Source organism: Lissotriton vulgaris, chromosome 4_1 (genome assembly GCF_964263255.1).
Source record: "Lissotriton vulgaris chromosome 4_1, aLisVul1.2, whole genome shotgun sequence".
Taxonomy (NCBI): domain Eukaryota; kingdom Metazoa; phylum Chordata; class Amphibia; order Caudata; family Salamandridae; genus Lissotriton; species Lissotriton vulgaris.
The window spans coordinates 1,209,374,252-1,209,402,092 of NC_141691.1; the positions used below are offsets into that span (position 1 = coordinate 1,209,374,252).

Sequence of the window (27,841 nt, forward strand, 5' to 3'; positions counted from 1 at the left end):
CCCGTGATTTTGCCGATTTCAGCGGGAGCCTACCCCGCTTTGGTATTTATTTAAAAAGCGGGTGCCCACCCCGCTTGCTGCCAGGAAGAGCCGCAATTGCTTGCTTTGTCAAGCGGGTGCCCACCCCGCATTTATGCTTAAATCGTAGGCCGGGGCCCTCCCCACACTTTGGTGAAAGAGAGTGCAGCCACTGCAGCGAAACCGGAAGCCAGGCAGTTCTGCCGGATCCGGGGCGGAGACCTGGGACGGTGCACAGCCGTCGTGAGCACCCGGCAAGGTGAGAAATGCCCCGAGGAGACTGTAGGAGTCGGGGAGCCCCGCGCACTGCAGCGGGAGAGCAAGACCGGTGTTTAAGGGGAGACCAGTACCTCGCGGGCACCGCTTTGTCGCACTCCGCCCTTTTCCCCAGCGAGTGACCTCATTGAAGTAGCAGTCCCCTGGTGGTTTAACTGGGAAGAGGTAGGAAGGTTCCCAGGTGTCCAGCTGATCACTACAAGGAACCGCTCAGTCCCCAAGGAACGGTGAGTTGGGCTGAAGTGAGAGGGTTATTGGCACCAAGGAGCTTGCAGGGTAGCACTAGGGAATAGAGCCCCAGGAAGGAGGGGCTCCCAAAGGCTTTAGGTAGCACCCCAGGGTTGCATGCCTGATTTCTGCACCGCAAGGAGTCCCAGGTGAGAGGGGCTCCCAGAGGCACATTGTCGGGCCCCTCCCCCCTGTGGTCACCCATGTAGTACAGTGTTGCCAGTTCTGCTAGGGCCATTGGTGTAGAGCCCGAGGGAGGACTCAAGGCATGTTAGTGCCAGTACCTGTTGACTTCCTCAGTTGCGCCGCCGTAGCGGGCAACTGCAAATATTGGGCAAGGTTTGGTTGTGGAGAGCCCCTGTGGGGGCCCAGGAGGGCACAGTGAGTGCCATTGCCCACATTGTTCTCCCCAGCTGCACCGCCATTAGCGGCAGCTGCAATGTTTAGGCCCTCTGCTTTGCGCCCTTCAGAGTTTGCTGCATTAGCAGCCCAGGTCTGACTATTTGGACAAAGGGCATTTGAGCCCCAGTGGGAGGCCAGGTTGGCCAGGGGTCAGTTTCTAAGGTGGGCCCTACAGTGATGTGATGCATAATGTGATTAATGTGATATGTAGGCCTCATGTGATTCATGCCTAAATATGATTTATGCTTAGGAGGTAATTGCATACTGTGTTTATACTGGTGGGGCCTAGTACATAATGTGTTTTATGCCTGACAAAATAATGCTTAGGTCATTATGGTACCAGTAGTTACTGGTTGTGTTTTGCATTTACTCTCCTGCATTTTGATGGTTCTGACCGTGGCTCGATTGGCCTGGTCCTATATAGAATCCCCTGTGAATATTGCCTGGTGCCAGTTGGCACAGTGTAAATGTGTGGTTATGTTTCTAATGTGTTTATGATAATACAAAGGCTATTTCTTTTTATATAACCTTGCGTGGAGTTTCTTTTGTGGCGTGCCTAGTGTGTTGCTGCTATGTGAGTGTGTTGCGCAAACGCTTTACACATTGCCTCTGGGATAGGCCTGACTGCTTGTGCCAAGCTACCAAGGGGGTGAGTAGGGGTTATCATCAGTGTGTAACTCCCTTGCCCTGACTAGAGTGGTGGTTTCTGCCTGGCTTTGGAGCAAGCCTTAGCCAACCAGAAATCCGGTTTCTAACAGGGGGTACTGCACCATTGTTGCCCCCTTGACAGAGATGACTTCCAGGAAGCAGCCACATCAGGAGATCTGGATAGAGGTATGCCAGAAAACCTTTGACACCCTGAAGGAGACCATGTGCAACGCACCCATGCTCAAGGCCCCTCATTTCTCCAAGGAATTCATTGTTCAAACAGATGCCTCAGAGCATGGTGTAGGAGCCATGATCTCACAGCTAAATGAAGAGGGCCTGCATCAGCATGTAGCCTTCATCAGTAGGAGGCTACTTCCCAGGGAACAGAGGTGGAGCGCAATAGAAAAGGAAACCTTTACCGTGGTCTGGGCACTGAAGAAGCTAAGGCCATACCTATTTGATACTCACTTCCAAGTTCAGACAAACTACAGGCCCCTCATATTGTTAATGCAGATGAGGGGTGAGAATCCCAAACTGTTTAGGTGGTCAATCTCCCTTCAGAACATTGATTTTGTGGTGGAACAGACCATGCCGATGATCGGTCCAGGCTCATTCGTCTTAGTGAACTTTCAACTGGGGTCGTGGGGGGACAAGGATGCATGTTAGACCTGGCAACCTTAATGTTGTTGCCCCTGACTTTTTGCTTTCTGACCTCCTGTTTTTCCGACTTCATTTTTGCTGGCTTCAGGACTCTGGACACTTTCCCACTGCTAACCAGTGCTAAAGTGTTAAAATGCATGTGCTCTCTACTTAAAACAAGGTAACTTTGGCTTATCCACAATTGGCATACATAATTTACTTAGAAGTCCCTAATAAAGTGCACTACATGTATCCAGGCATGTAAATTAAATCCTACTAGTGGGCCTGCAAGACTGATTGTGCCACCCACTTGAGTAGCCCTTTACACTTGGCTCAGGCCTCCCACTGCAGAGCTTGTATGTGAAGTTTTAAACTTCCATGTCGACCTGGCAAGTTAACCTTCTTGCCAGGCCCAAATCTTCCATTTTTAATACATATGAGTCACCCCTAAGGGAGGCCCTGGTCAGCCCCAAGGGCAGGGTGCAGTGTATTTACAACATTAGACAAGTACTTTTAAGTTGTACATATCCTTGTAGTGAAAAACTCTTACATTTATTCTCCACTGCTGCAAGGCCTATCTCTCCCATAGATTATAATTGGAATTACCTTATCACACTTTATAAGTATAATTTACAATTGGGAAAAGATAGGCTTTTCAAGTTTGGTGTCCCTGGTCTCACAAATTAAAAACACATCTTATGGTAACATGGATTTTATTTCGTAAGTCTGAAAATGCCTCATTTAGAAAGTTGACAGTTTTTTACTTTAACTATTCTGTGCTTTCTGTCTGTGTCTGAATACACTTCTGTAATAGGTAGCAGTTGGGCTTTGGGCATTCTCTCCAGACAGCCACACACAATGGGAGCGTAGGTGTGACAGATGGGCTACCACATCCTGATGCGCATTCCTGGGCAGCATGGGAGGAAGGAGCCAACACGTACACCTGAATAGTCTGTGCCTGTCCCCACGCAAAGGACTGCATACCTCCCTGAAGTTAGTCTTCAGCCATGGTAGGAATCGCAGGAACTCTGTGCACTTCAAAGGCCTCTCTTTCAAGTCTCCCCCACTTCAAAAGCACAACTGAGTATAAGTACTGGACCTCACTACCACAGTACTCTTTTTGAACTGATGATACTTTGCCAGGAAGAAAGACTGCTGTGCTGCTGAAAGGACTGACAGTCTGCTGGATCTTGCTGGATTCCTGCTCTGGTCTGTTGTTTCTGACCTGCTCGCTTGTACCCTCCTTGTCTGGGAGTGAGAATGACTTGACCTGCATCTCTACAACCCAGCACCAAAGAGTCTCTAAGGTCCTTCTGGCTTGCTTCTTGTTCTGAAGACTCTGTATGTATAGGCATTTATATAGCGCACTACTTACCCGTAGGGTCCCAAGGCGCTTCGACCACTGCGAAACCCTTCCTGGTTTCCCTGAGAGATGGTCCCTTAATGGGTATCTCCAGGGTGAGACAAGGCATCCCCGGCGGTCTGGTGGGGCCGTTAGTGAAGATGAGGCAAGCTAATGCCCAGAGTTGCCGAGTGTGATCGCTGATCAGAGTGGGCACTGAGGCGAGAGAATTATCGAGTCCGCTGACCCTGGTCCACGACCCTGCCGCGTCGGGAATTGAACCCTGGTCCCGGGCCGTCCTCTGCTCTCGGGTCTGCCGCCTCTAACCAGTGAGCCACACTACTTCACTCTGGGGCATCAAAGACTTCCAACAACCTTGCTACAGCACCTGGACTCTGTAACTCTGAGACTTGCCATGCCAAGTAGTGCCTTTCCAGTTTTGGATCCTTGGAAGTGGATTTTCTGCACTGCATCTAACACAATCCACACATCGCTGTTGTTGCGCCAGTCGGAGCCAATGCATCTCCTTCAGCATCGACGGATCGCCAGCTCTTCGGCTCAACAATGACGCATCGCCTATATCGGAAGAAGCTGACAGTGACACGGCTCGATTGGGGCAGCTCGAAAAAAAATGCTCCCCCTATATCCAGATGGATCGACGATGATGCATCACCTCCTCTGTTCCACACATCGGGCTCCATCGATGGCACTACAAGGTACTTTTTCAGTGGGACATGGTTGGTCACTGTATATGACCCACATTCCATTGCGGTCAGCCTGAATGTTTGGATTTGACCCAGTCATCTGTGACCAGATAGCTCCTGTTGGCGCTTTAAGCTTTCAAACACTATATTGGTATATGTTCTTTAAAATTTTGTAACTACGTTTCTAATTATTGGACTTTTGTTATTTTGGTCTTCTTTGTGCATTAAATTAAGCTCTATATGTCTAACCTGATGTGGATTATTTTTGTGTGGTGTTTTCACTCTTGTACGGTTTTAAGTGTTGCACAAATCCTTTACACATTGCCTCCCAAGTTAAGCCTGCCTGCTCTGTGCCAAACTACCAGAGGATGACCATAGTTTAATTTATGGTGTGCATCGGACTTACCCTGACCAGGATTGTGGTTCATGCTTGGACAGGGTATATACCTCTGCCAACCAGAAACTCAATTTACAACAGGCCACTTGAAACATGGCAGCTGCTTAGCATACTTACAATACCTTCATAGTAGCCAATGTGTGGCTGATTTGCTGAAGGCATATAGATCCCTGCCAGTCAGGCAGAATTTTTTAAATATGGTGGCCGGTAATCCGCCAAGGTAGCAGAGGTTATGATCTCCACCGCTTATCAATCTCTAAATGAGATCCATTGTGCCTTGTGTTTATTTTGGGGCAAATTATTATTTTAGGATTTATCTCAGGACAATAATCTCACAGTCATACAGTGCATTTGCCTGCACGTTATATTACCAACTCTTTAAATTCTTCATAGACTTTCCTTTAGCCTCGCGAAAATAACTCTCTCACATTATGCCATTAGCTGTTAGATGTATCATTCTGCTCCTAAGAAAATGCTTTCAAACTATGTCACATCTGAAAAATACATTAAGACATGAAATCAATTCTTTGCACACATTTTATGCAGAGAGCAATCCGTTTTTATTTTATTTTTGCTTTTTGCTGCCATTGTTTTTAAATGTTTAGGCAGGGCTCAAGTGTGAGCCATTACCACCACTAATACTGCTACTGACACCACTTCTACCATCATTACCATCACCAGTAATCACCACCACCATAACCAACAACCTTACACTCATCAACATTACCACACCTCCGTTATTACTGCCATCATTACCACTACGGCACCATATTCTATATGCAGGCCAATGTTTTACTATATGAAAGCCAAATTTATTGCTTTTACAGTCTTTGTCTTGCCATTGCTTTTAAAATAACATCAGATGAAATACTTTCATCCGTGGTTAATTCTATTTTTACCTCTAGATGGCAGACTTGTGTCGCGTACAAGTATATTTTCTTTATTTTCACACACCAATTTCCAGATCTATTTTGTCACGGATTCCTTCAAAACTATAGGTTTGCCCGCTGAATATACAAAATCGTGGATCACATCACTGCTAATAAAAAGCTGACTTTGACACACAAGATCTTAAAAATCATTGTCCCATCTCTAATGCAGCCATACTATTGAAAGCACTTGAGAATGCCGTCAACATCCAATTACACCTTTCTCTGGAACAACATCATTGGCTGGGAGAGTGAGGGTCAGGCTATAGAACAAACTGAGGGACTTGGGCTAAACGCCATTCTCAACAGGATGGGCACAGGAAGTGGGGTTGCTGGTTTTCCTTGTTAATGTTATAAGGCCCCGGCAGCCTTTGACGCCCTCCAGCACAGCATATTGGCACAGTGTTTGCAGGGACTGCTGTCCTGCCAAGCATCACGCATCAGACGTGACTCTAACTCATTTCAGTGTGGTGATTCACATCACCGCACTTAAATGCATCGTTACGCATTTGCACAGTGTCTGAAGCTCACCGAAGTGCTGCCTAAAACAGTAATATTATGGAGTGTGGCAGCCAGCACTGCAGCGTAGGCTGCTCCTGCCGGCTTGGTGCAAAAAAACGCCCTGCACTCATTCTTATAATACATGGAAACATCATTATTGATCAATACACATATTTAAATCAATCTACAATACACAGGTGTTTTCCCAAGAAAAAATCAAACGGATCTCGCGTTGTTTGGAGTTCATTCTTTATTCATATTCGTTAAAAATCTGAAACTGCCAACGCGCTTCGTCCTCAAGCGGACTTCTTCAGGGTTAAAGCATACGTCGGTTCTCGTACACAGATAGTATCAACTCTAAAAGCTCGTTATTAAAATGTATATCTTGTAAACTGTATGTCCACACCTATGGATAGTGTTAGTTCAAAGGATCAATCAAGTATATCAGTGAATGTTGCACCAGTCGTCATGCGGTCATCTGGTTTGGGGAAAAAGTCTCAAAACGAGATCAGTTCGATTTTTTTCTTGGGAAAACACCTGCGTATTGTACATTGATTTCAATATGTATATGGATCAATAATGATGTTTACATGTATTTAATATAAGAATGAGTGCAGGGCAGTTTTTTTGCTATATTGTACTAGAGTGACTAGGAAGCTTATCCTTGTCTCTCTAATTTGGGACCTAGGGGATTGTGTCCCAAGCCCTTTGCACCTTGTTTCCATTTGATAATTACTGTCAAGACTGGTGCAGGCATCTATGCTTTGATCCCCAATCTTGTGTGACACTTCTGAGTAACACCACCTATTCATGCCATGAGGGGTCTATTGTCCTTTCCATTCTCACGTTATGAGCTGCAACATTCGTGGATTCTCTCAGACCAACCATGGGAACAATATTGTCCTTGGGTACCTGCAACTCCGTGCAACATTACTGAATAGAGGCTGTCAGTATACACTCTGGTCCTGGTGGCTAGGTCTGGTGGCTCAGTGGACTCATGCATCCACTGCGTGGGCCTGTGTTCGATTTCATGGTCACAGGTTCAAATCCCGGCAAGTCCACTCAGACTTTCATCTGAGGTCTATAAAATGAGTACCATTGAGTTGGGTAACAATAAACATCTGTTATTCAGCGCCAAGACACCTATGGATGAACGTGCGCTTTACAAATACACATGTTATGTTATGTTCTCCATGTTCTTCGTCAAGGTCTTCTTCTGAGGCTCTCTATCTGTAATACAGTGTTAAATATATTCCCAAACTAACAAACCATGTGAATGCACTTGCCAGGAAAAAGAGATGCAAGCAGAAATAGAAGCTCAGCGTTTCATGCTGATAGAAATACAGGCCTACTCATGTCAAGCTAAATGTACTAAATCAATGGTGCACGTTTAATATGCGTCTCATCTGTGCACACATAACTACAAATACATGAACATGTCAGTACTTTAAATTCAAAGTCAAACTCATGTTGAAGTTTAATTTAAGGAAAGGCAACTTGAATGACATGAACCTGAATGTAAATGTGAACTATATTCTAAGTTCAAATGTGAAAACATTAGTAAATACATTTACATAAATCGTTCTCTTTTCTGTAGTAAATACATTTTAATAGTATGAGGATGATTATCAAATCCCTAAAACTATATTTAAGTTAATAAGATTAAGGCACACAGTGCATTTATGAATCTCTAATTCTACAGTGAATGCACTTCATTACTGAGTTTAAGTGCAACACTTCACATTAATAATGTTAAAACACTCTGAATATGTGGTGCTAAGTACAAATATATATTTCATATTTGTCACGTGTAACTGTGGAGCCTAAATTACGCTGTTCCTGGAGTTGCCAGCATAGTTCCCTGGGAACGTGTTTTATCTGATGCATGATCTCTGCATAGGCTGACTGTCCAGGAAACAATGAAATTTAAGGCCCTTACAATGACATATAAGGTAATATGTGGAAAAGTGCCACATAAAGTAAACAGTTTCACCCCACACAATCATTTTAATGGGAAGCAAATACTAGTGCCACTCAAATTTAGAAAAAGCAAAGTCAGGGGTCCGCCTTTACATCTGGGGCAACCAAGCTGTGAACAATTTACTCGACATCTACTCTTAAATAATCAGCTATAATAACTTACCTTAGAAGTAAATGTGTGGTGGGATGACATTGTTTTTGAGTGCTGTATGAAAAAATTCCTTTCCTATAGCTTTGGGCTTTAATCTTTATGAGAAGCATTAACATGACTGCTTTAAGTAAAGTATAACTTCGGTAGAAATGGCTGAACAACAGGAATTAAATGGGCAACGGTATGTATCTTGTTGAATATTCATGAGGAGGGACTAAACTCGAGGAATAAAGATTCAGGCTTAGAATTGTAAATGTATTAGTTTTGCGACTCGCAATTTGCGACTCACAAAATGTCATTTTCGGCAGTGTCTCTGTTAGAAACGGGTAGCGTGGTGCAGAGCGGGCGGGCCAAACTCCGGAGGAAATGTGTAAAGCATCCGCGCAGCACACACAGGCGACACACAAGGCACACTACAAAAAGACACTCCCAACCAGGTTAGGTGAAAGAAAAACAGCATATGTATTATGCAAAACACAGCAAAAGGTAATCACAGGGGTGAATACGGCGCCAACTGGCACCCGGTAGTCATGTACAGGGGGACTATTTACAGGGCAGGGTCATCGGGCCGCTGCCAGAACCATTACAAGGTACAATTAGGGTGAATGTAAAGTCCATCAATAATGATAACCGGAAGCAGTCCGTACCTGTGGAGTAAAATAAATGAACTTATCATCATCACCTGATGCAGAACCGTAAATGGACACTAACCAGTACCTACTGGTGAAATAATAAGGTCAACAATATGGCTATAAGCACGAGCCTCATTAGCTCAGGCGTAAACATGCGAGCATAAATCACATTAGCAGGAAAGCTTAGGTAGGAACATCTGCAGTTGGCATCCTTAGGGCATAAGTCAAATAGGCATAAACATGGTGCATCAGAGCACGAAAGCATTAATAGCATGAAGGCATCATCTCAGACTTCTCCTTAGGCCGGAAACACATTATGCATAACATTAGGCAGAAAACCCCCAGTAGCATAGATGCATTAAGCATGAAAACTCTTTATGCATAACTTCAGGCATAAACCACCGTTGCCCTAGGCCTGGAATGGAAACATCAGGTTAGGCACAGTATACAGAACACCAACGCTGTAGCCTTAGGGGAAAAGAAACCATAAGCATTAGGCATAAAAGGTAAGCATCATGGCAGTATATTAGGCATCACCTTCTTAGCAGAAATGCATAAGGCATGGAGCACCTTATCTCAGGCATAACACCTCATTAGGCATAAATCCTGTATGCATCAAATTAGCACGAAACCACGTTGGCGATAGGCCAAGAATGAAAACACCACTGCCTGACATTAATACTACGCATTAAACTTCCTATGAACCACCATAACCTCAGCAGTGGGCAAACTTCATGAGTATCACATCAGGGCATCAAATCATGAGCCTGCAGCATTAACCTTATTGGCAGTGAGACTATAACGAAAACATCAGGGCATGAACATACAAGTCTGAAGGGTAATACATACTGTGCATAGCATCAGTAGCAATGCACCCTATCTCTAGGCATAACTCATACTCAGGGGGCATAAAACACAGTCAGAAGCGCCCCCAGGTTACTACCCTTCTATGGTAGGGCCCACCCTGTTACACAAAAAAAACAACATGCCCCTCAGGGCAACTGCTCCCTGTCCGGTGGGCAGGTGGGTAGAGTGAGGCTTTGGGGTATCTCTGGCTAACTTGCGTGGGTTGGGGCCTCCTCCAGGGCTACTCAACTGAAGTGGCCCCACGTTGCAGCTGCCCGCTTCTGCGGTGCAGCTGGTGTGAGAAGTTGGCCTGATATGTCATGTCCACTATTCTAGTGGGCACCCTGTATCAGTCCAAACAACCCTTATGGTGATGGTTGTAAAGTCAACCTTATAGACCAGCTATCCTAGTGGTAGCATGGACAAAGCAGTCTTAGGCTAAAACTTCAGAGAGCATGTGAAGCCAGCTGTTTTACCATATGTAACCCCTTGAATACCAAATGAAAGGACACCACACAGGTTATATATAAAATATATATGTATTTATTACTAACACAACCCTCTGAACTCTTTATGAGGTCAGAGGCACAAGCACATAACAAGATACTTAATTATCATACAATAAGTTGCACAAAATACAGTCGGGCCCTAGGGGCATGCAAAACTATATACTAAAATAGTGGTATAAGGACCATGTCACAAACAAAGAGTAGGCCTAGGGCCTAGGGAATCACTGGGGCTACGCTGTACTGCCAAAGGTTAGGAAGCAGGAGGCCCACGGGATGCGTGTGCAGTGGCTAAGCACACACGCAAGTTACCATAGGGATACAATGGGAACGAAAGAAATGGAAACTAGTTCTTTTAGGACACTTCCAGATGGACTAGGAGAAAGCTACTGAAAACTAGGACACTAGGATAGTCAATACCCACAGGAGCACTGTAGTACTCGCGTTAACTCACCCACAGGAGCCGGGTGCAGGAATCGAAGATGGCTTCTGTCGCAGACCCGGACGGTCTGGGGGGGCTTCTCCTTTTCAGGACAGCAAGGGCCAGCCTGGAGCAACCCGGCCAGAGGTGTAGATTTAAAGGTTCGTCGTCAAGGTGGCCACTAGCCAATGGGCAAGTGACCGGACGACGCGTCAAGCACCAAATCACTAGCAGGCCTCATGCGGCACTCGTGGAGTGTGGAGGGCTGTACATCGGTGTAGAAGGTGCTCGGGCTGGGGCTTCTCAATCCCCAATGCACAACTTCGAGGGTGCCTTGGAAGCTGCACAAGTAGCAAGTTGCAGGTTTTTCAAGATGGCCGGTCCCACGTCTCTTGTCACCTCCACAGGTCTAAGCTTTGCTGGGACTGTGGATCGGGCTCAGTGAAGTCTGGAAGTTTGGTTCTCGTCAGGCTCTGTGCTCGGGCTCCGGTGGGAGCGTCAACACAGCAAACCGCAGATCGCTGGATGTTGCCTGTTTGCACAGGTTGGTGACTCCTTGACCACAAGGGAGATTCTTCAGTCTTCTAGTTGCAGTAGAATGTCGAAGGTCCAGAGTTTCGTTTCAAGTTTCAGTTCAGGATTAATCTAAAGTTTCTAGACTTAGCTCCTAGCTTTATATGAATTAAAGGGGCTGGATTACCTGCTAGGTCCCTCCTATGGGTGGAACCAGGGAAGGGGGGTGGTTACACTGATTTCACTTTGTCCAGGTTCACGCCAGAGCTGGGGCTGGAGTGCCCCAGCAATTGGTTTCAACCGGACTATGCATGGAGCACCTTGTATGCCCCAGGCAGTGTCTCATTTCATTCAGCCCTCCCTGCCCCAATACACTATGGCCTGTCTGGGGTGGTCCTAGCACCTCCCAAGACAGGAAACCTATTGTACAATCCTCCCTCCCTGGAAGGACTCCCAGCAGCAGGACGTCAGAATTGTGTCTGTGGCAGCAGCATCCATTTTGTGATGCTGAGGCTCTGGTTAACTTTAACCAGGTTTAACAGGAACAACATGTCTTCTCCCTCTAGAAGGGTGGAATGCTACCCCCGTCACCAGAACTGGCAAGGGGGTAGTATTTCAAAACGTATGACACCTTACACGACATGTATTGATAAAGCCAAACCAAAGTTAGCATTCAACCGCGAGGATTTTAATGCACTTAAGAGTATATAGTATGGCTATATCATAGAACAGCTATAAGGACATGGTTCTGAAAGCTGCAGACAGGCTCAGCTCATGCTAGAACACCATCTCACATAAAACCAAGCACTCTGCCTCCAGGATTGTTAAGGCCTGCCATAGGAGTGACGTATAGGTATATATGTGTCTATATATATGGTTAGATATAGGAATACTATATCTAAGCAAGGGGTGATTACACAACCTTGCCACAGCTGAGTGATCAGCCAGTGGTGTCAATGTGGATGGCCAGCAAGGGGTGGCATAATACATGCTGCAGCCCCTGGTAGGTCTTGGATGCACCTATGCCCTGGGTACCTATGTGGAGAGCATGGGACTCACGTCTGAGCATACCCATCCCACTCGGGGTGACAAATGCAAAAACCACAGATGATGGACAGAATGCAGAACAATGTCATACATTCACCCCAGTATGGAGATCTGGGCCTAAATCCATCGTTTTTTTGCACTTCACACCACCCCAGTTCAGACATGGCCATGTGCAAATCAGTCTGACCCTGTGCCTCATGGGAACAGTCCAGCCCGAACTGCCAAGCCATGCCTTCCCTGGACCGGAAACAAGCTTCCGAGGACCGGTATTACAAGTGCCATAGGGTATAATGCACTTGTAATATAGAATATGAACACTCACAACATTTTTGACAGAATGTCCCATCTGCCAAACTCTAAATAAGACCTAATTCGCTTATTTAGAATCCTTGATTCATGTCAAGAGTAACTTTTTTTAGGGGAAAATACTATTTTGGGAGCGCAACTCTGTTGTTGTGGTTACTTTGTCACATTAATAAAGCCCAGAAGATGGACTAATTAGCTGTCCGAAACACAACATGTTGGTGAAGTGTTTGTGTGCTGCACCTTGCTGTTGTATATTGTTTATATTACTGAAAGACTCCAGATGCATTTTATACAACTTGGAAGTAACTGAATGCCAAAACTCAGAATACTTACAGGGAAGCAGGTTGGAACCTCCTCCCACTCACACCTGAGGTGTTAAGAGGGTTGGGCTGAGCGACGATACTTCAGGGACTCTGCAGATGAGTTTCTTGGGTTTTGAGGTGTAGAGGGGGAAGTCTAACTTGCTGTCTTCTCTCCGTGAGGAAGGAGGATATCCACTTCAAGGTCAGTCCACAGATACCCAAGTGCTGAAGCTTTCTGATGAGTGACTTCTGAGAGACCAAACCAAAAGCTGCAGGGAGATCAAGGAGGATGAGTGTGGCCATTTCTCCTCAGTCGAGGATGGTTCTGATGTCATCAGTTTCTGCAATGAAGTTTCTTACTGTGCTGTGGTGGGTGCAAAAGCCTGATTTAGAGCTGTCTTCACTCCAGAAGCCTCTGGAAAGAAGTTAGTCTGTAGTGTTCTTTTCTGTTATTTGTACACTCTTACATTACAGATCCTCTCACCCCCTTCTACTCTCCTGAGCCCAATTCCCAAAGGTTTCAAAGGGGCTCTCCAAAACTGCCCGAAGTCATTGTAAACTAACACTCAGGCTTCTTTCCCTGAAAAGTCACTATGGCCAAGGACTACAGTTCTATCAATCTTTGGTAGAAATCAAGTCTCACCTTCTCATCAAATGAATCTCACCTTGCTCCAGCAGGCATCATGATAAGTGCAGGTTTCCCAAAAAATGGAAAGTCATTCTGCCTCCAGTGAGGTGCCATGACTGTGAACACAGGCTTAAGGCAGGGTCTCCTTAGATACTCTGGAAAAAACTAGAATCTCTGCAAGATCTCACCCCGCACACCTCAGCGAGATCTTGCATCCTCCCGTGCGAATGTGCATGCTTCTGTGCTCCCAAAACAAGACCTGAACAAATTAGAACAAGATGTTCACAGTCTTGCTCCCAATCTCACCAAGTGTGGAAGTCCATATTTAGGACATCCTCACTCCTATTCCATTCACAAACTAGGGACACAGTGATCTCTGGTGAGGGGGTTTGCCAAGGGCTAAAGGGCCTCAGTGAGCGGTGGCAGTAGATGGTGTTAAAGCTGCTGCAAACTGAGTTGAGACTTGGGAGTCATAACAGTCCAGTGTTGTGTTTTCATCACAGTAAAAGCTCAGTGATGAATGATGCTTAGATTCAACTGACATTAAGTTGTTCATGTAGATATTTTGAACCGTTTTCATTACTCTAAATTAAAGAAAGAAAAGCGAACAGAAGCTGCAGTTAAAGACGCTTCAAACTTTGCGCCCATTTCTATAGAAAAGGAAAAACTATTTAGAGAGGCATCCTTGGCCAATCGTTACAGAACTCCACATGCACTGCCAACTGTCTGTTAAGAGCAAGTCACACCACAAAGTTATAATAACATTTCTATCAAACCCCACTCATACACATAAGCACTTTCATGATCATATTCATTTGTCATACATGGTCTCATTCGTTGGTCAATGTATAGACAAGCCCATTTATTGATCAATTCATTAACACTCATCCAACTGTTTCAATAAAAATATTTTACATCTAAAATTACCCACACACTTTCAAATGTGCCAGTCATTCATGCTCCATTATGTCAGTAGGGTCAAGTACAGTAGGCTTGCCAGGCATGTCACAGATCCATGGGGGTTTAATTGACATTTTTAAAGTCCTGTTTTACACCATTGATATTTGTATCTCTCCATTTACGTCATGGCAAACGTATTCCTGATTGCCCTGATGCTCTAGAGGCTCTTTGCTATGTTTCATCCTCGACATTGGATGCAGAACTTTTATTCTCAATCCAAAATGGCTGCCTCTGAATAAGGTTACCAGGATATAACCTAGCTCTCGCAAAGACATCTGATAAACTGTTCTGTTATGGATTTAAAATTCTCCAATTCTTCAGAAAAATTCCGAAAGTAAGTTGAGCTGTCTGTTGAATGTGTACTTTGTAGTTAACATAACATTAATTATTATTTGAGGTATAACCGAAGTCAGCCATGACAGTGAGAACCGCATTCGCGTGACTCCATGTGAAGAAGCAGGGTGCTATCACAGAGAGCTGCAGTATGGAACAGAGCTGGCTCAGTTGAATGCACTGGCCAAGATGTCTGAAACCTGTGAACAGTATGTGAGGGTAAGCACTATTATTATTGACAGCAGAACACAGGTACAGTGCTTGTTCTGATGAGATTATATCCTGGCATCATAAGTGTTAGCAAGCCTAAAAGAGTACATGCACAACTCATTTTTGGACTATACAATAGCACAACAATTTGCGTCAGTAGTTCTACTCTCTTTTTTAGTCATTTGGAAGCAAAACGGTTTTGTCGTATTGTATTAAGTTATCCAGCATGATGCTTCCTCTGATTCATACCTTTAATTAATGTGGGTTATTGTAATATGTTGTATGCCTCTTCCTTGCCACTTCAAAGCACTATGAAAGGTAATAAGAGTGAGGGACATGAAAACAGATATTTGGAGAATTGACCAGCTGTAGAGCAGGTTGATCAGGAGGAGTAATTGGTCAGCCTTTTACGTTTATTAAGATAATATGCTGGTAAACCCTTCATGAAAGGCAAGACCTCCCCAGGCTCTTCACATGCCCAGTGTCAGGCAAAGCAGTAACTAGCTGCTCTCCTGCTACCTGTAGAGACAATGAATCAATGTGTAACAAGAATCCAGTTGGTACAGAAATTCTGCATGTTATCTATCATTTCAATGCCAAGAACTCATGATCAGGAGGGAATCCCACATTTGGTGAACCTTACAGTGTCAATAATGTCAATAATTAACAAGCGCTTTATTTCTCACTCCTTTATCAAGTCACTCTGAACGCATTTTTATGGAAGGGACTTAAAGATGGGAAGTAAAATCATTGGCCAAAAATCAACCAATGCGGCATTGCGTTTGTGGTTTCCCCACCTCATTCAGTGTCAAGGGAACCGATTCGTTATCAATGACTGAACAGCAGTCAGCTCCACTGTCAGAAGCTAATTTGTTGTAAGCCAGCTGCCAAAGGACCATCATCGCAAAGACATATAAGTCCGAAGCTCTTTAGGACGGGGCTTCGGTGCCTGGGTATTATCTATCATCAGAGGGCACATTTATTTCCCTATGTACTAGAGCCCTCCTAACCTATTGGTTCAAAAATAGATATTTAAGGGGTCGCGTTACCCAAAATATTTCTTGGCATGCTTCATCATTGGGGAGTCCTGTGCTGGAGGATGTTCTTGGGATGTCTTTTCCTCAGACTCTGACATGGAGTATGTAAACTTTCTCTGCTGACATAGCTGGGAACTCCGACCCTGGTACGCAGGTTGTTGCAGGGTTAACACAGGCAAGCCTTTGAAAAATCCAGCCTTCGAGATTGGGACACCCAAACACAAACTCTAAATGACATAGTTGGTGAGTCATCGAATTGAATGCTCCTAGGCAATTTAACTTCTTACCTAAGTCCTTGGTTTCAAATCATGTGTGTTAATCAATTTTGCAGTTGACCAAGCAACTTTTTTGATTTCTTTTATGATTCAGCTTGACTGCCGCCACATTCGCTTCATCCAATCAGGATGGGGATGGTGGGTATCTTGGAATGGAGAGAAGATGTTTTTTTGGGGAGGAGCTGATCGAAACAGCAAGGGCTGCGCTTGTGGAATCACAGGTATTTTAAAAAGTTATGCTTAGAGGACACACACTTATGTTCAGGATTCTCGTTTCCAGTCCAGGGAGGACCTGGCCTGGCAGTTCGGGCTGGACTGTTCCCATTGGGCGGAGGGTCAAGACTAATTTGCATATGGCTGGTCCAAACTGGAACGGCATGGCGAGCAAAAAAACGATGGATTTAGACCCAGATCTCTGTGCTGGGGTGAATGTATGACATTGTTCTGCATTCTGCCCATAAATTGTTGTTTTTGCATTTGTCACCCCGAGTGGGACGGGTATGCCCAGAAGTGGTTCCCGTGCTCTCCATGCCACTGGAGTCAAGCTATCCTTGCTGATGAGGGCTGAAAGCTTGAAACCGGTCCTAGGATGCTTGTTTCCTGTCCAGGGAGGACCTGGTCTGGCAGTTCGGGCTGGACTGTTCCCATTGGGTGCAGGGTCAAGACTGATTTGCATGTGGCTGGGTCCAAACTGGAATGGCATGGTAAGCAAAAAATCGATGGATTTAGGCCCAGATCTCTGTACTGGGGTGAATGTATGACATTGTTCTGCATTCTGTCCATCAATTGTTTTTTGCATTTGTCACCCCGTGTGGGACGGGTATGCCCAGACGTGGGTCCCATGCTCTCCATGCCACTGGAGTCAAGCTATCCCAGCTAATGAGGGCTGAAAGCCCGAAACCGGTCCTAGGATCCTTGTTTCCAGTCCAGGGAGAGCCTGGCCCTGTGTGCCTCCCTCCATTTTTAATAACATGCCCTTGGGACTTGGCCCACCCAGGGGCCCTTTTCAAAACCAACGAGGGAGCCTGAGCTTGTGTTTTTTTTTCTTTTGCTGTGAATTCACAAATTTTATGACAAAATGTCTTTAAAAAGTCCTTTTTTGCCTGGCGGGGTGTCCCTGGGACCCCATGACCAAGTTTTGGGGGTCATTGTATTTCTACTCTGCCACCTTTTCTTTTTTTCAAAATGTTTTTTGTGGGACTCGGCTAAAGATGAGTCCCAAGATGGCTGTCAACACTTCCTGGTTACTATAAAGATCCTGCAGGTCAGACTTGTAAGAAACTCAGTGACACTTGGAGTAAAAATGCATTCTTTGCCATGACAACTTAAAATCTCAGTGCTATTCAGCTGTAAATAGTAGGTTTGTTGCTGTCATCTGTGTAGTTTACTCTTCTGATTCCTTAGGTTGTAAAATACATTTATAGGGAGCCACTGCAACTGCTTTAGTTCCGCAGTATCCTTGTTGACCTGTACCTGGAGAAATGAGTAGACCGCAGCAAGTGTACATAAGCACCAACTTTTACATCACTTTTATTGTGTAATGCAGAAGCATAATTCTTGTGTAGACCAAAATGAAGTTTTGACTATAACAAAGTTTCCATTAACATTGTTGATACTGCTGCAAGTTGAAGATGTATGTAAGAACCTAAAGAAACCTAGGGCCTCATTACAATGGCAGTTCGATGAGGGAACGACAACCATCACCCTTGTGAGATCAAGGGGATCGTTGGGTGGTAGAAAATGCGTGCCGGCATGATGATCCTTCATCTTTCCCATACAGACATGTGAGAAAAATGTTACTTTATTGCTAAATTTGAGGTTTGCAAAGGATTCTGGGTAAGAAAATACTAAGGGATCCATGCAAGCACATCACCAGCCAAGCGGCAGTCCACACACGCCACCAGCCAAGTGCCAGTCCACACACACCGCCAGTCATGCAGCATACCCGCACAGTGCCAGCCAAGGGCCAATCACGAACACTGCCAAACAAGCACCATCCAACGCAGAATGAAGCTGAGCGCCATCCAATGCACACCGCCAGCCAAATGCCAGTCCATGCACATTGCCAGCCAAGTGCCAGTCCATGCACACCACCAGACAAGTGCCAGTCTACACACACTGCCATCAAGCGCTAGTCCACACACATCGCCAGCCAAGCCCAAGTCCACACCCACCACCAGCAAAATGCCAGTACACACTCACAGCCAGCCAACACCACTACATGCAGATCGTCACACTCCCACACAGAAATATTCCCTGGAATCTAGTGGTTTTCTGCCCCCTTTGGGGCAGATGAGCCGAAAAATATCACAGATATGTCCCTAAGGGGATCAGAAAAGGCTAAAATGTGTGCCAAAAAAAGAAAGGAAAGGAGAGCGACCCTTTGCCACGTGGCTGCTCCCTGACATGCCCATAAACAAATCCTTGGTGCCTAGTGGACTTTTACTCCCCACCCGGGGGGCGCAGATCTGTTGTAGTAACCAGAGGGACCAAAAAGACTGTGTGTAATTTTTTTGAGTGGGTGGGGCATCGGTATGCCCTTTCTGGGCAGCACCCACCCTTACATAAAGTTAAAATAGTTCCAGGTGTCTAGTGGGCTTTCTTTTTCCCCAGGTGGGCAGATCAGAAGTTGTTGCCCCTAATGCCCGCAAGGGGAGCCAGAAAGACTATGCCCATTTTTGGGGGGAGTTGGTAGGGGCATTGGACTGCCATTCTAGGCAGACCCCAGCCCTACACTAAGAACAAAAAAGAATCCCTGGTTCCTAGTAGGCTTTCTGCCTCCTGGATGGGCAGATGGGGGGGGGGCTATTGTCTCACCTGCCCCCCAGGGGAGGTAGAAATACTTCGATCCACATTTATGTGGGCTGGGGGCATGGTCATGCTCATTGCGGGCAGTCGCCTCCTTGGGCGCATGGTCATGCATATTGTGGGCATCCGCCACCCCTCTTATATAAAAAAATCCCTGTTGTCTAGTGAGCACTCTGCCACTCGGCCCCCCCCGCGGGGACAGAAAGACTGCCCCATTTGTATTTTGGAGTGTGGGGGCATTGGCATGCCCATTTTGGGGAGCCCCCACCACTACATATTAAAAAAATCCATCCCTGAACCCTAGTTGGCTTTATGTGCCCCTTGTGAGGCAGATTGGGGGCTAGTGCCCCCCATGCCCCCTGGGGGAGCAGAAATACTTTAGTTGCAATTTATTTTGGATGGGGGCATGGTCTTGCCCATTGTGGGCAGCCTCACCCCTCTTTTATTAAAAAAAATCCCTTAGTGTGCTTTCTGAACCAGACTATTTATGCCCATAAAAATTGGGGGGGAAACAAGGTGCTTTACCCAAGGGGCCACGCACCCCATCCCTGTGTCTAGTGGTGGATCCCTGCTTGGGAATTGCTCTCCTGCAGTGATCCCTAGGCAGGGATCCACTAGGGAATGGTACCATTGGAAAGGGGACATTCTCCCCTTTTCAAAGATACCTTCCTGTGTTTTTGGTGCTCGGTGGCTGAGATAGCCCTGCAGGCACTGAAGCAGTGAAAGTGCAATGAGCTGATCCGCTCATATCAGTTTCAATGTAATGATGTCAGCACGCCATGCACACATCGTTATTACATTGTAAAAAAAAAAGCCTTGGGCGCTGGAGAATCTCTTTCCCAGCTCCTGAATCTGAAAAATAAAAAAGGAAACCCATCTGAGCAGAGGGATTTCCTAGTCAAGTGCAGAAGACAGAACAGTTCCGTTCTTAGCACACGACCACCGTGGCTGAGGACGGAACTGTTCAGTCTTCAGCATGGAACCACTTAATGGAAAATAGGATGTGTTAAAAAAAAATAAGTTTTCACAATTTAAAAAAAATAAAAATTTTAAGGAGTAAGCTGTGGTCTAACACTCACTTTGTGTAGTCAGTAAATGTTGATGTTTTTCAACAAGATTTGTGTTGCAAAAGATTAATACATACCATAAGGAATCATTATTTGTAAAGCGCACCCTAAACACGGCCATTCCAAATATCGGTTCAGTATGGTTTCTGAAACCCCTTTGAGGATTTGGAAAACCTTAGCCAAATCTTTAAATTGGCTTACTATAGTTTTAGAATGGTTGTAGCATTCGCAAATTCTCAGATTTACTCAACTAAAGGCTTTGCAAACGCTAAAACCCTGTGAACATCTGGCCCATAAACCTCCCTCGATGTGCAAAAATAGTGCAAACATTTTTTATGCCAAAACAACAACACATGAAAACACCACTGACCAGTAGTATATCGAACCTCAGAACCAGGACCAGTGTATCACCAGTCAGTGTCGGGATCTTCATATTACAGCGCGTGTACCTCCCTGTCCTAGTGGTTGGGCATTCTGGTCCCAGTGACATGGTTCCCATAGTAGGGTGTGGAAAGAGCAGAGGGGTAAGAAAAGATATTGGGAAAGAAGAAGGGCTGGAGAAAAAAATAGGCTCAGAGAAAGAGGGATGTTGGCAAGGATGGTAGGTGTGAGAAGGATAGTGGGAATAAGGTGAGCAGGAGTGCTGGGAGAGGGAAGAGCAGTGAAAGAGAAGACGGTGGGTAGCAGATGGCAAATTGTTACACATGCCGTTCATTTCTTTTACACAGTTTACAAAAACATATATTGAATGCATGCCAGTGACACTAGCAACACTCTTAATTTCAGGCACCCAACATGGCATTAAAATAGCATTCCAGATACATACTGTAGATAATTAAAATGTTTAAATAAATTGTGAACTTTAGGCACTCACAACTGTCTGGCATGGCAAGTATGTCCTGTGTGACAGTATCATTTCCATCTTCAAACCTAGGCTCTTGTGCGGGCTCTGGTAAGCTGTGTAACTGTGACAACAATGACCACATCTGGAGGAGAGATGATGGATACCTGCGTGACAAACAGGCCTTGCCCGTAAAAGCAGTGCATCTTGGAGATACTCAAGACCCGCCATTAGAAATGGCGTACCACACCATTGGAAAGCTGCGATGCCGAGGCAGAGGTACGTTTTCTTTTAATGCTTGAAAGATTGCCTGGATTATGTTCATTTCAGTTGAAAATAAATTGTGATGATGTCCTCTTCCTCCTTACACCCACATACCACGTCGTCTGCGAGTGTAGGCCTTGTGCCGTAGGTGGTTGGCACACTACCATGACTTGGCTAACATATGACATCAAATGTGGGTTTAATTTCTTCCTGCAGTGCCCCATTTTTAATCCTGGCCCAGGGACACACAAATAAAGTAATTTGCGGTAATTTGTGTGTCTCTGTAGCTAGTTTTAATCCTCACATTCACATTGCTCTGCTGCCCTCACTCCTTAGCTCACTATTTGGGTATTTAGTATACTCTCTCTCAAAAACACCCTTGAGCTCCCCCCTCTCAGTGAGGGGGTTGTAGCTTGCACCATGACCAGGTATCACGGTCCAAGGAGGTGCCCAATGATTAAGCATGCCACCTATAGTGAGTGAAGTAAATAGTCTTTTTGAAGTGATATTCCACCACAGCTAAGTCTCCAGTTATTAAAGTAACCTCTACAGACCCATGAGTTCCCTTTTGTGGTTCATGTATGTAATAGGGGAGATAACCCTTGCAGGTCTCTAAATCTCCTCTGGCCCTTCAGTGTGATAGAGTAACAAGTGAGACTCCATGCACCAATCTCACAAGACCCATCAAGCATTAGGTAACCCAAGTTCAAATACTGACATTGGATGGATGAAAAATACTGTTGACTGTAGAGGAGATAGAAGCTGGGGAGTCACGTTCTAGAAGGTTACTTAGTAGGTAAAAGTTGCTCACTCTAGAGCTACAGCCTATACAGAAGGCTGGTGTCAGGCTTGTGGGTCCACCATTGAGCGTCGATCAAAATGACCGACAGACAGAAGCATATGTTGCAAGTTGTCTTTGAACTAGAAGAGGGTGGAGGTGGAGTCTCAATCCGTATGACCTGCAATGGAAAAGGCTACTGGTTTCCTAAATATTTGACAATAGGTAAAAATGATAATTATATGTAGGGAACTGAATAAAGATGTTTTCCATTTATGGGTTCTGGGTGACATCAAATAGACAACAGTGAAGCTCAGGTTCTCCATGTTGTCATTAATGTGGTATGTTAGACCTGACTCTCTCTGCAGGGTCACCCCCAAACGTTTCCTTTTAAACTCCACTTTTGCTGAATTCGTCTTTGTTGCCCGTAAGACTCTGTGGGGCATATTTACAAGCCCCTATCGTCACATGAACGTCACTTTTAGTATCATTCCTGTGGTGATAGTGGCTTCGCCTTATTTACAAGGCAGGGTTGAGCCACTTAATGTGGCTGAACACCACCTTGTATATAAGGCACCCTTTCACACTATACCCGAAAGGGGTGGGCAATGGGTGTTGCAGTGGGCGTTCTGCTCAAATACCCATTGATATTGATTCCGCCCCCTATTTACAAGGGTGTCATAGATAGGAGGTAGTGCCCACATTAAGACCAGGGAAAACCTGGTCTTAACATGAAGAAACTTGTTTTTGCTGTTTCTACATGTGCAGCATTGTGCAGCACACATAGAAACAGCAATACGCCATGAATGATTGTTTATGTGCAGGAAGGTATCTCATTCTGCACATAAAAAATCATTGCAAAAATGAAGATCTGCATTTTTTATGCAGCACAAATAGAAGTTACAAGTCGCCGTTTGCAATTGTTTATGTGCAGGAAGGGATGCCTTTCTGCACACAAACAATCATGCCGTCTACGCAGGTACCCATGGGAGCTTGTGATGGCGCTAGACAGCTTACTTTAGCGCTAGAGCTAGAAAGAACATATGGGTGCGCAGTATCTGTGGAAGTATGGCGCATCCCTGCATTTTCTGAATGGCGGAGTGTGGCGTTAGCATTTTGTGCTTAACGCCACGCTCCACCATTCCCTTTAAATATGCCGCTATGTACTTCACCGCTGTTAACCAGAGCTACAGTTCTTGTGCTCGCTCCCCTAAATATGGTGTAACTGACATATACCCAATTGGCCTTTTTAATTTATTTATAAGTCCCTTGTATGGTGATATACCTTATACACAGGGCCTGTAAATGAAATGCTCCAAGTGGACATGCAGCACTTATTTTGCCACTCACTTAAGTAGCACTTCAAAACATGTCCCAGGCCTTCCCTGCAGTCTGAATGCAGTTTTAAACTGCTGTGTTGACTTGGCATTAAACCTTCCTTTCCAAGCCTTAAACTCACCTTTTATTACATATAAGTATGCACTAGGTAGCCCATAGGGTAGGGTGCTGTGTAATTAAAAGGTCGGACATGTACTTTTAAGTTTTACATGTCCTGCAGCCTGATTCATGTACATGCCGTTTTGCGTGTCCCTAATAGCGAATCATAGCGAATCGCTATTGAGGACACGCAAAACGGCATTCATGTAGGAATTGGTACTTAAATAGCGATTCCTACATGTTCTTTATTTGCGAGTAGCAATTTGCTACTCGCAAATACTCCCCAATCATTCCTATGGGCCAAGAGGCCCATTGGAATGAATGGGGATTTGCGAGTAGCAATTTGCTACTCGCAACTGAGATAGCGATTTTAAGGGTGCCAGGGGTGTCCAAAGGACGCCCTGTAGCACCCCTAAAATGCACTTTTGGACAGGTGTTGCGCACACACATGTCCAAAGGACATGTGTGTGTGCTACATGCAACTTCGAATGATGCTTTTAAAAGCATTTTTCTGAGTTTATGCTATTTACCGACAGGTCTGACCTGTCGGTAAATAGCGGCCCCAAAAGTCCAAAATCGCAATTTTGTTGTGTGTCATGAATAGCATTTGAGGAATCTCTATTAGAGATTCCTTAAATGCCATTCCACGCAAATATGCGAATTCTTACATAGCGATTTTTGCATTTGGTATCATGAATACCAAATGCAAAAATCGCACTCGCTAAGGGCCAGATTCTGAGAATCTGGCCCTTTGCGAGTGCAATTTACCTACATGAATCAGGCTGTTGGTATGGAAAAATCCTAAATTCCTTTTTCACTACTGTAAGACCTACCTGTAAGAAAGTGGCTCTGTATATACTGCACCAAAGTAAGGTTCAGTGTGCACAGAGTCCAGCAGTCTCCAGAGGTTTGGCAGAGGCTAAAGATAGATATAACCTACACTCTAAAGTGGTAGCTCGGTCGAGCAGTAAGGCAGTATCAGAGGACATTGTAAAGCATTTGATGTACCCACTCAGTCAGCAAATGGCCTCACACACTCAATAACTGAACTCTAGGCCAATTGTTTTGTATAAAAAAATATGCTGTTGTTTTATTTCTAGAACCAAGCAAGCCTGGTACAGGTAAGCATAAAAATACTTTTCAGTAGTACAATGCTTGTATGAACACAGTTCAAAATAGCAGTGTAACTTGTACTGGTTTTGATTGCAGTTTTAAGAAAGCAGTTTGCAACACATTGCAGGTATACTGCATTCAATTGAATGGGCTTTTTAAGTAAAATGCAGTTAATTACTTTTCAGATTACTTTTGCTAACGCAGGACTGGATCCTGGATTCAGTCCAGGACATTTCCTAAAAACAGGTGAGTAAATGCGTTTTGGTTAAAGGTGTGATTTTTAAGGATTATTATTGCATTTCAAAAGTTGAGACTTGGAAACTTTGACACACAGACTCACCAATGTTATCCTATGGGACGAAATTCACTTAGCAAGTAAGTTAGGTTAGTGTAAGCATGGGCGTAAAATCCGTTCCGCACGCGGATTTTGCAGATTTTTGGTAAATTCGCAATCTGCGAGATTTGCGAATTTCCCGCAAAATCCGCAAATTCGCACGCAGCGGATTTTTTTTTCTTGGTGATACAATTTTGCGGCGCGCAGCGTTTACTTACCGTCATTCATCGTTTGCCGAGTTATTTTTCTTGATATTTTGCGAGTGCTGCGCCATTTTGGATCTTGCTGCGGAGGAATTTGGCAAGCGCGATTACGTAATCGCGGCTTGCCAATTTGTACAGCGAGAGTTTGTCAACGCGAGTACGCCGTGATCACGTATCGCGGTACTTCGCAATTGCGAGCTTGGAGATGCGGCGAGCAGCAACAATCTCGCACTCGCGAAAATACAAAATTTGCAATTCTGCACAAGAAATCCACCAGCAAGCAGCATAAACCTTCTGGAAAGGATGATTTTTATCTGAATAACTCCTCAGGTTGACATTTGCCTGCACTTATTTTGCGAGGAGTCCATTTTGGGGAGGGGGGGGGGTGGGAGGAAGGAAGTGCCCCACAGTCTTCAACTTCCTGTTCCTGTCCAGCAGGCTCCTCCCAGTGCTTTGTCCATCTCCTGGTCACTTTTCATTTGGATCTGGAGCTGGAAGGATTACTTTTTGTGGATGCTGCTGGACATTTGGATTTGAGGCCTTTTTGACTTTCTTTGGATCACTTTTGGATTAGAAATTTCACAAGTAAGTTTGTTTGGGGCATTACAGTTGCTGCAACTCCAATTTTGGAATTTTCGATTTTTGGGCTGTTTTGGGGCCTTTTGCCCAGGGGTACTCAGTGGTGGGTGCACTGAGTCTTTCTGTGGGGTTGTCTTGAATTTAAACATCCTGGAGGGGCTGGATGGCTTGGGATTGTGCTGATTTTCTGTGATTTTCGTTTTTTTGGCCTGTTGTGGCCTTTTCGCCAGGGGGTAGTGAGTGGTGCATGTGCCTAGTCTTTCTGTGGGTTGTCTTGAATGTAAACATCATGGAGGGGCTGGATGGCTTGGGATTGTGCTGATTTTTCTGTAATTTTCGTTTTTTTGGCCTGTTGTGGACAGACCATGTGGTTGGGGGCATTTTGAGTGCTGCTACAGGCCCTGGCCATGTGCTGTGAGGGAGGGGGCCATTTTGAATGCAGGCAGTGTTCTCAGGCCTGCACCCATTTTGCCTAGCTTTCATCCATTATGCCCAGGGGTAGTGAGTGGTGCATGTGCCTAGTCTTTCTGTGGGTTGTCTTGAATTTAAACATCATGGAGGGGCTGGATGGCTTGGGATTGTGCTGATTTTTCTGTGATTTTCGTTTTTTTGGCCTGTTGTGGCCTTTTCACCAGGGGGTAGTGAGTGGTGCATGGGCCTAGTCTTTCTGTGGGTTGTCTTGAATGTAAACATCATGGAGGGGCTGGATGGCTTGGGATTGTGCTGATTTTTCTGTGATTTTTGTTTTTTTGGCCTGTTGTGGACAGACCATGTGGTTGGGGGCCCTTTTGAGTGCTGCTACAGGCCCTGGCCATGTGCTGTGAGGGAGGGGGCCATTTTGAATGCAGGCAGTGTTCTCCGGCCTGCAACCATTTTGCCTAGCTTTCATCCATTATGCCCAGGGGTAGTGAGTGGTGCATGTGCCTAGTCTTTCTGTGGGTTGTCTTGAATTTAAACATCATGGAGGGGCTGGATGGCTTGGGATTGTGCTGATTTTTCTGTGATTTTTGTTTTTTTGGCCTGTTGTGGACAGGCCATGTGGTTGGGGGCCATTTTGAGTGCTGCTACAGGCCCTGGCCATGTGCTGTGAGGGAGGGGGCCATTTTGAATGCAGGCAGTGTTCTCAGGCCTGCACCCATTTTGCCTAGCTTTCATCCATTATGCCCAGGGGTAGTGAGTGGTGCATGTGCCTAGTCTTTCTGTGGGTTGTCTTGAATTTAAACATCATGGAGGGGCTGGATGGCTTGGGATTGTGCTGATTTTTCTGTGATTTTCGTTTTGTTGGCCTGTTGTGGCCTTTTCACCAGGGGGTAGTGAGTGGTGCATGGGCCTAGTCTTTCTGTGGGTTGTCTTGAATGTAAACATCATGGAGGGGCTGGATGGCTTGGGATTGTGCTGATTTTTCTGTGATTTTCGTTTTTTTGGCCTGTTGTGGACAGACCATGTGGTTGGGGGCCATTTTGAGTGCTGCTACAGGCCCTGGCCATGTGCTGTGAGGGAGGGGGCCATTTTGAATGCAGGCAGTGTTCTCAGGCCTGCAACCATTTTGCCTAGCTTTCATCCATTATGCCCAGGGGTAGTGAGTGGTGCATGTGCCTAGTCTTTCTGTGGGTTGTCTTGAATTTAAACATCATGGAGGGGCTGGATGGCTTGAGATTGTGCTGATTTTTCTGTGATTTTTGTTTTTTTGGCCTGTTGTGGACATGCCATGTGGTTGGGGGCCATTTTGAGTGCTGCTACAGGCCCTGGCCATGTGCTGTGAGGGAGGGGGTCATTTTGAATGCAGGCAGTGTTCTCAGGCCTGCACCCATTTTGCCAAGCTTTCATCCATTATGCCCAGGGGTAGTGAGTGGTGCATGGGCCTAGTCTTTCTGTGGGTTGTCTTCTTGAATTTAAACATCATGGAGGGGCTGGATGGCTTGGGATTGTGCTGATTTTTCTGTGATTTTTGTTTTTTTGGCCTGTTGTGGACAGACCATGTGGTTGGGGGCCATTTTGAGTGCTGCTACAGGCCCTGGCCATGTGCTGTGAGGGAGGGGGCCATTTTGAATGCAGGCAGTGTTCTCAGGCCTGCACCCATTTTGCCTAGCTTTCATCCATTATGCCCAGGGGTAGTGAGTGGTGCAAGGGCCTAGTCTTTCTGTGGGTTGTCTTGAATTTAAGCATCATGGAAGGCATGGGATTGT

The 27,841-nt window shown here is 45.3% G+C and overlaps 1 protein-coding gene across 1 annotated transcript in view; it reads left to right on the forward strand.

Moving 5' to 3' along the window:
- Positions 1-27,841, forward strand: part of LOC147723050 (uncharacterized) — a 555,558-nt gene that overhangs the window by 494,596 nt on the left and 33,121 nt on the right. The window contains exons 12-14 of the mRNA XM_086966920.1: positions 14,774-14,928; positions 16,326-16,452; positions 21,041-21,226. Coding sequence (XP_086823046.1) covers positions 14,774-14,928; positions 16,326-16,452; positions 21,041-21,226 — 468 coding nt within the window. The remainder of the gene's footprint in view (positions 1-14,773; positions 14,929-16,325; positions 16,453-21,040; positions 21,227-27,841) is intronic.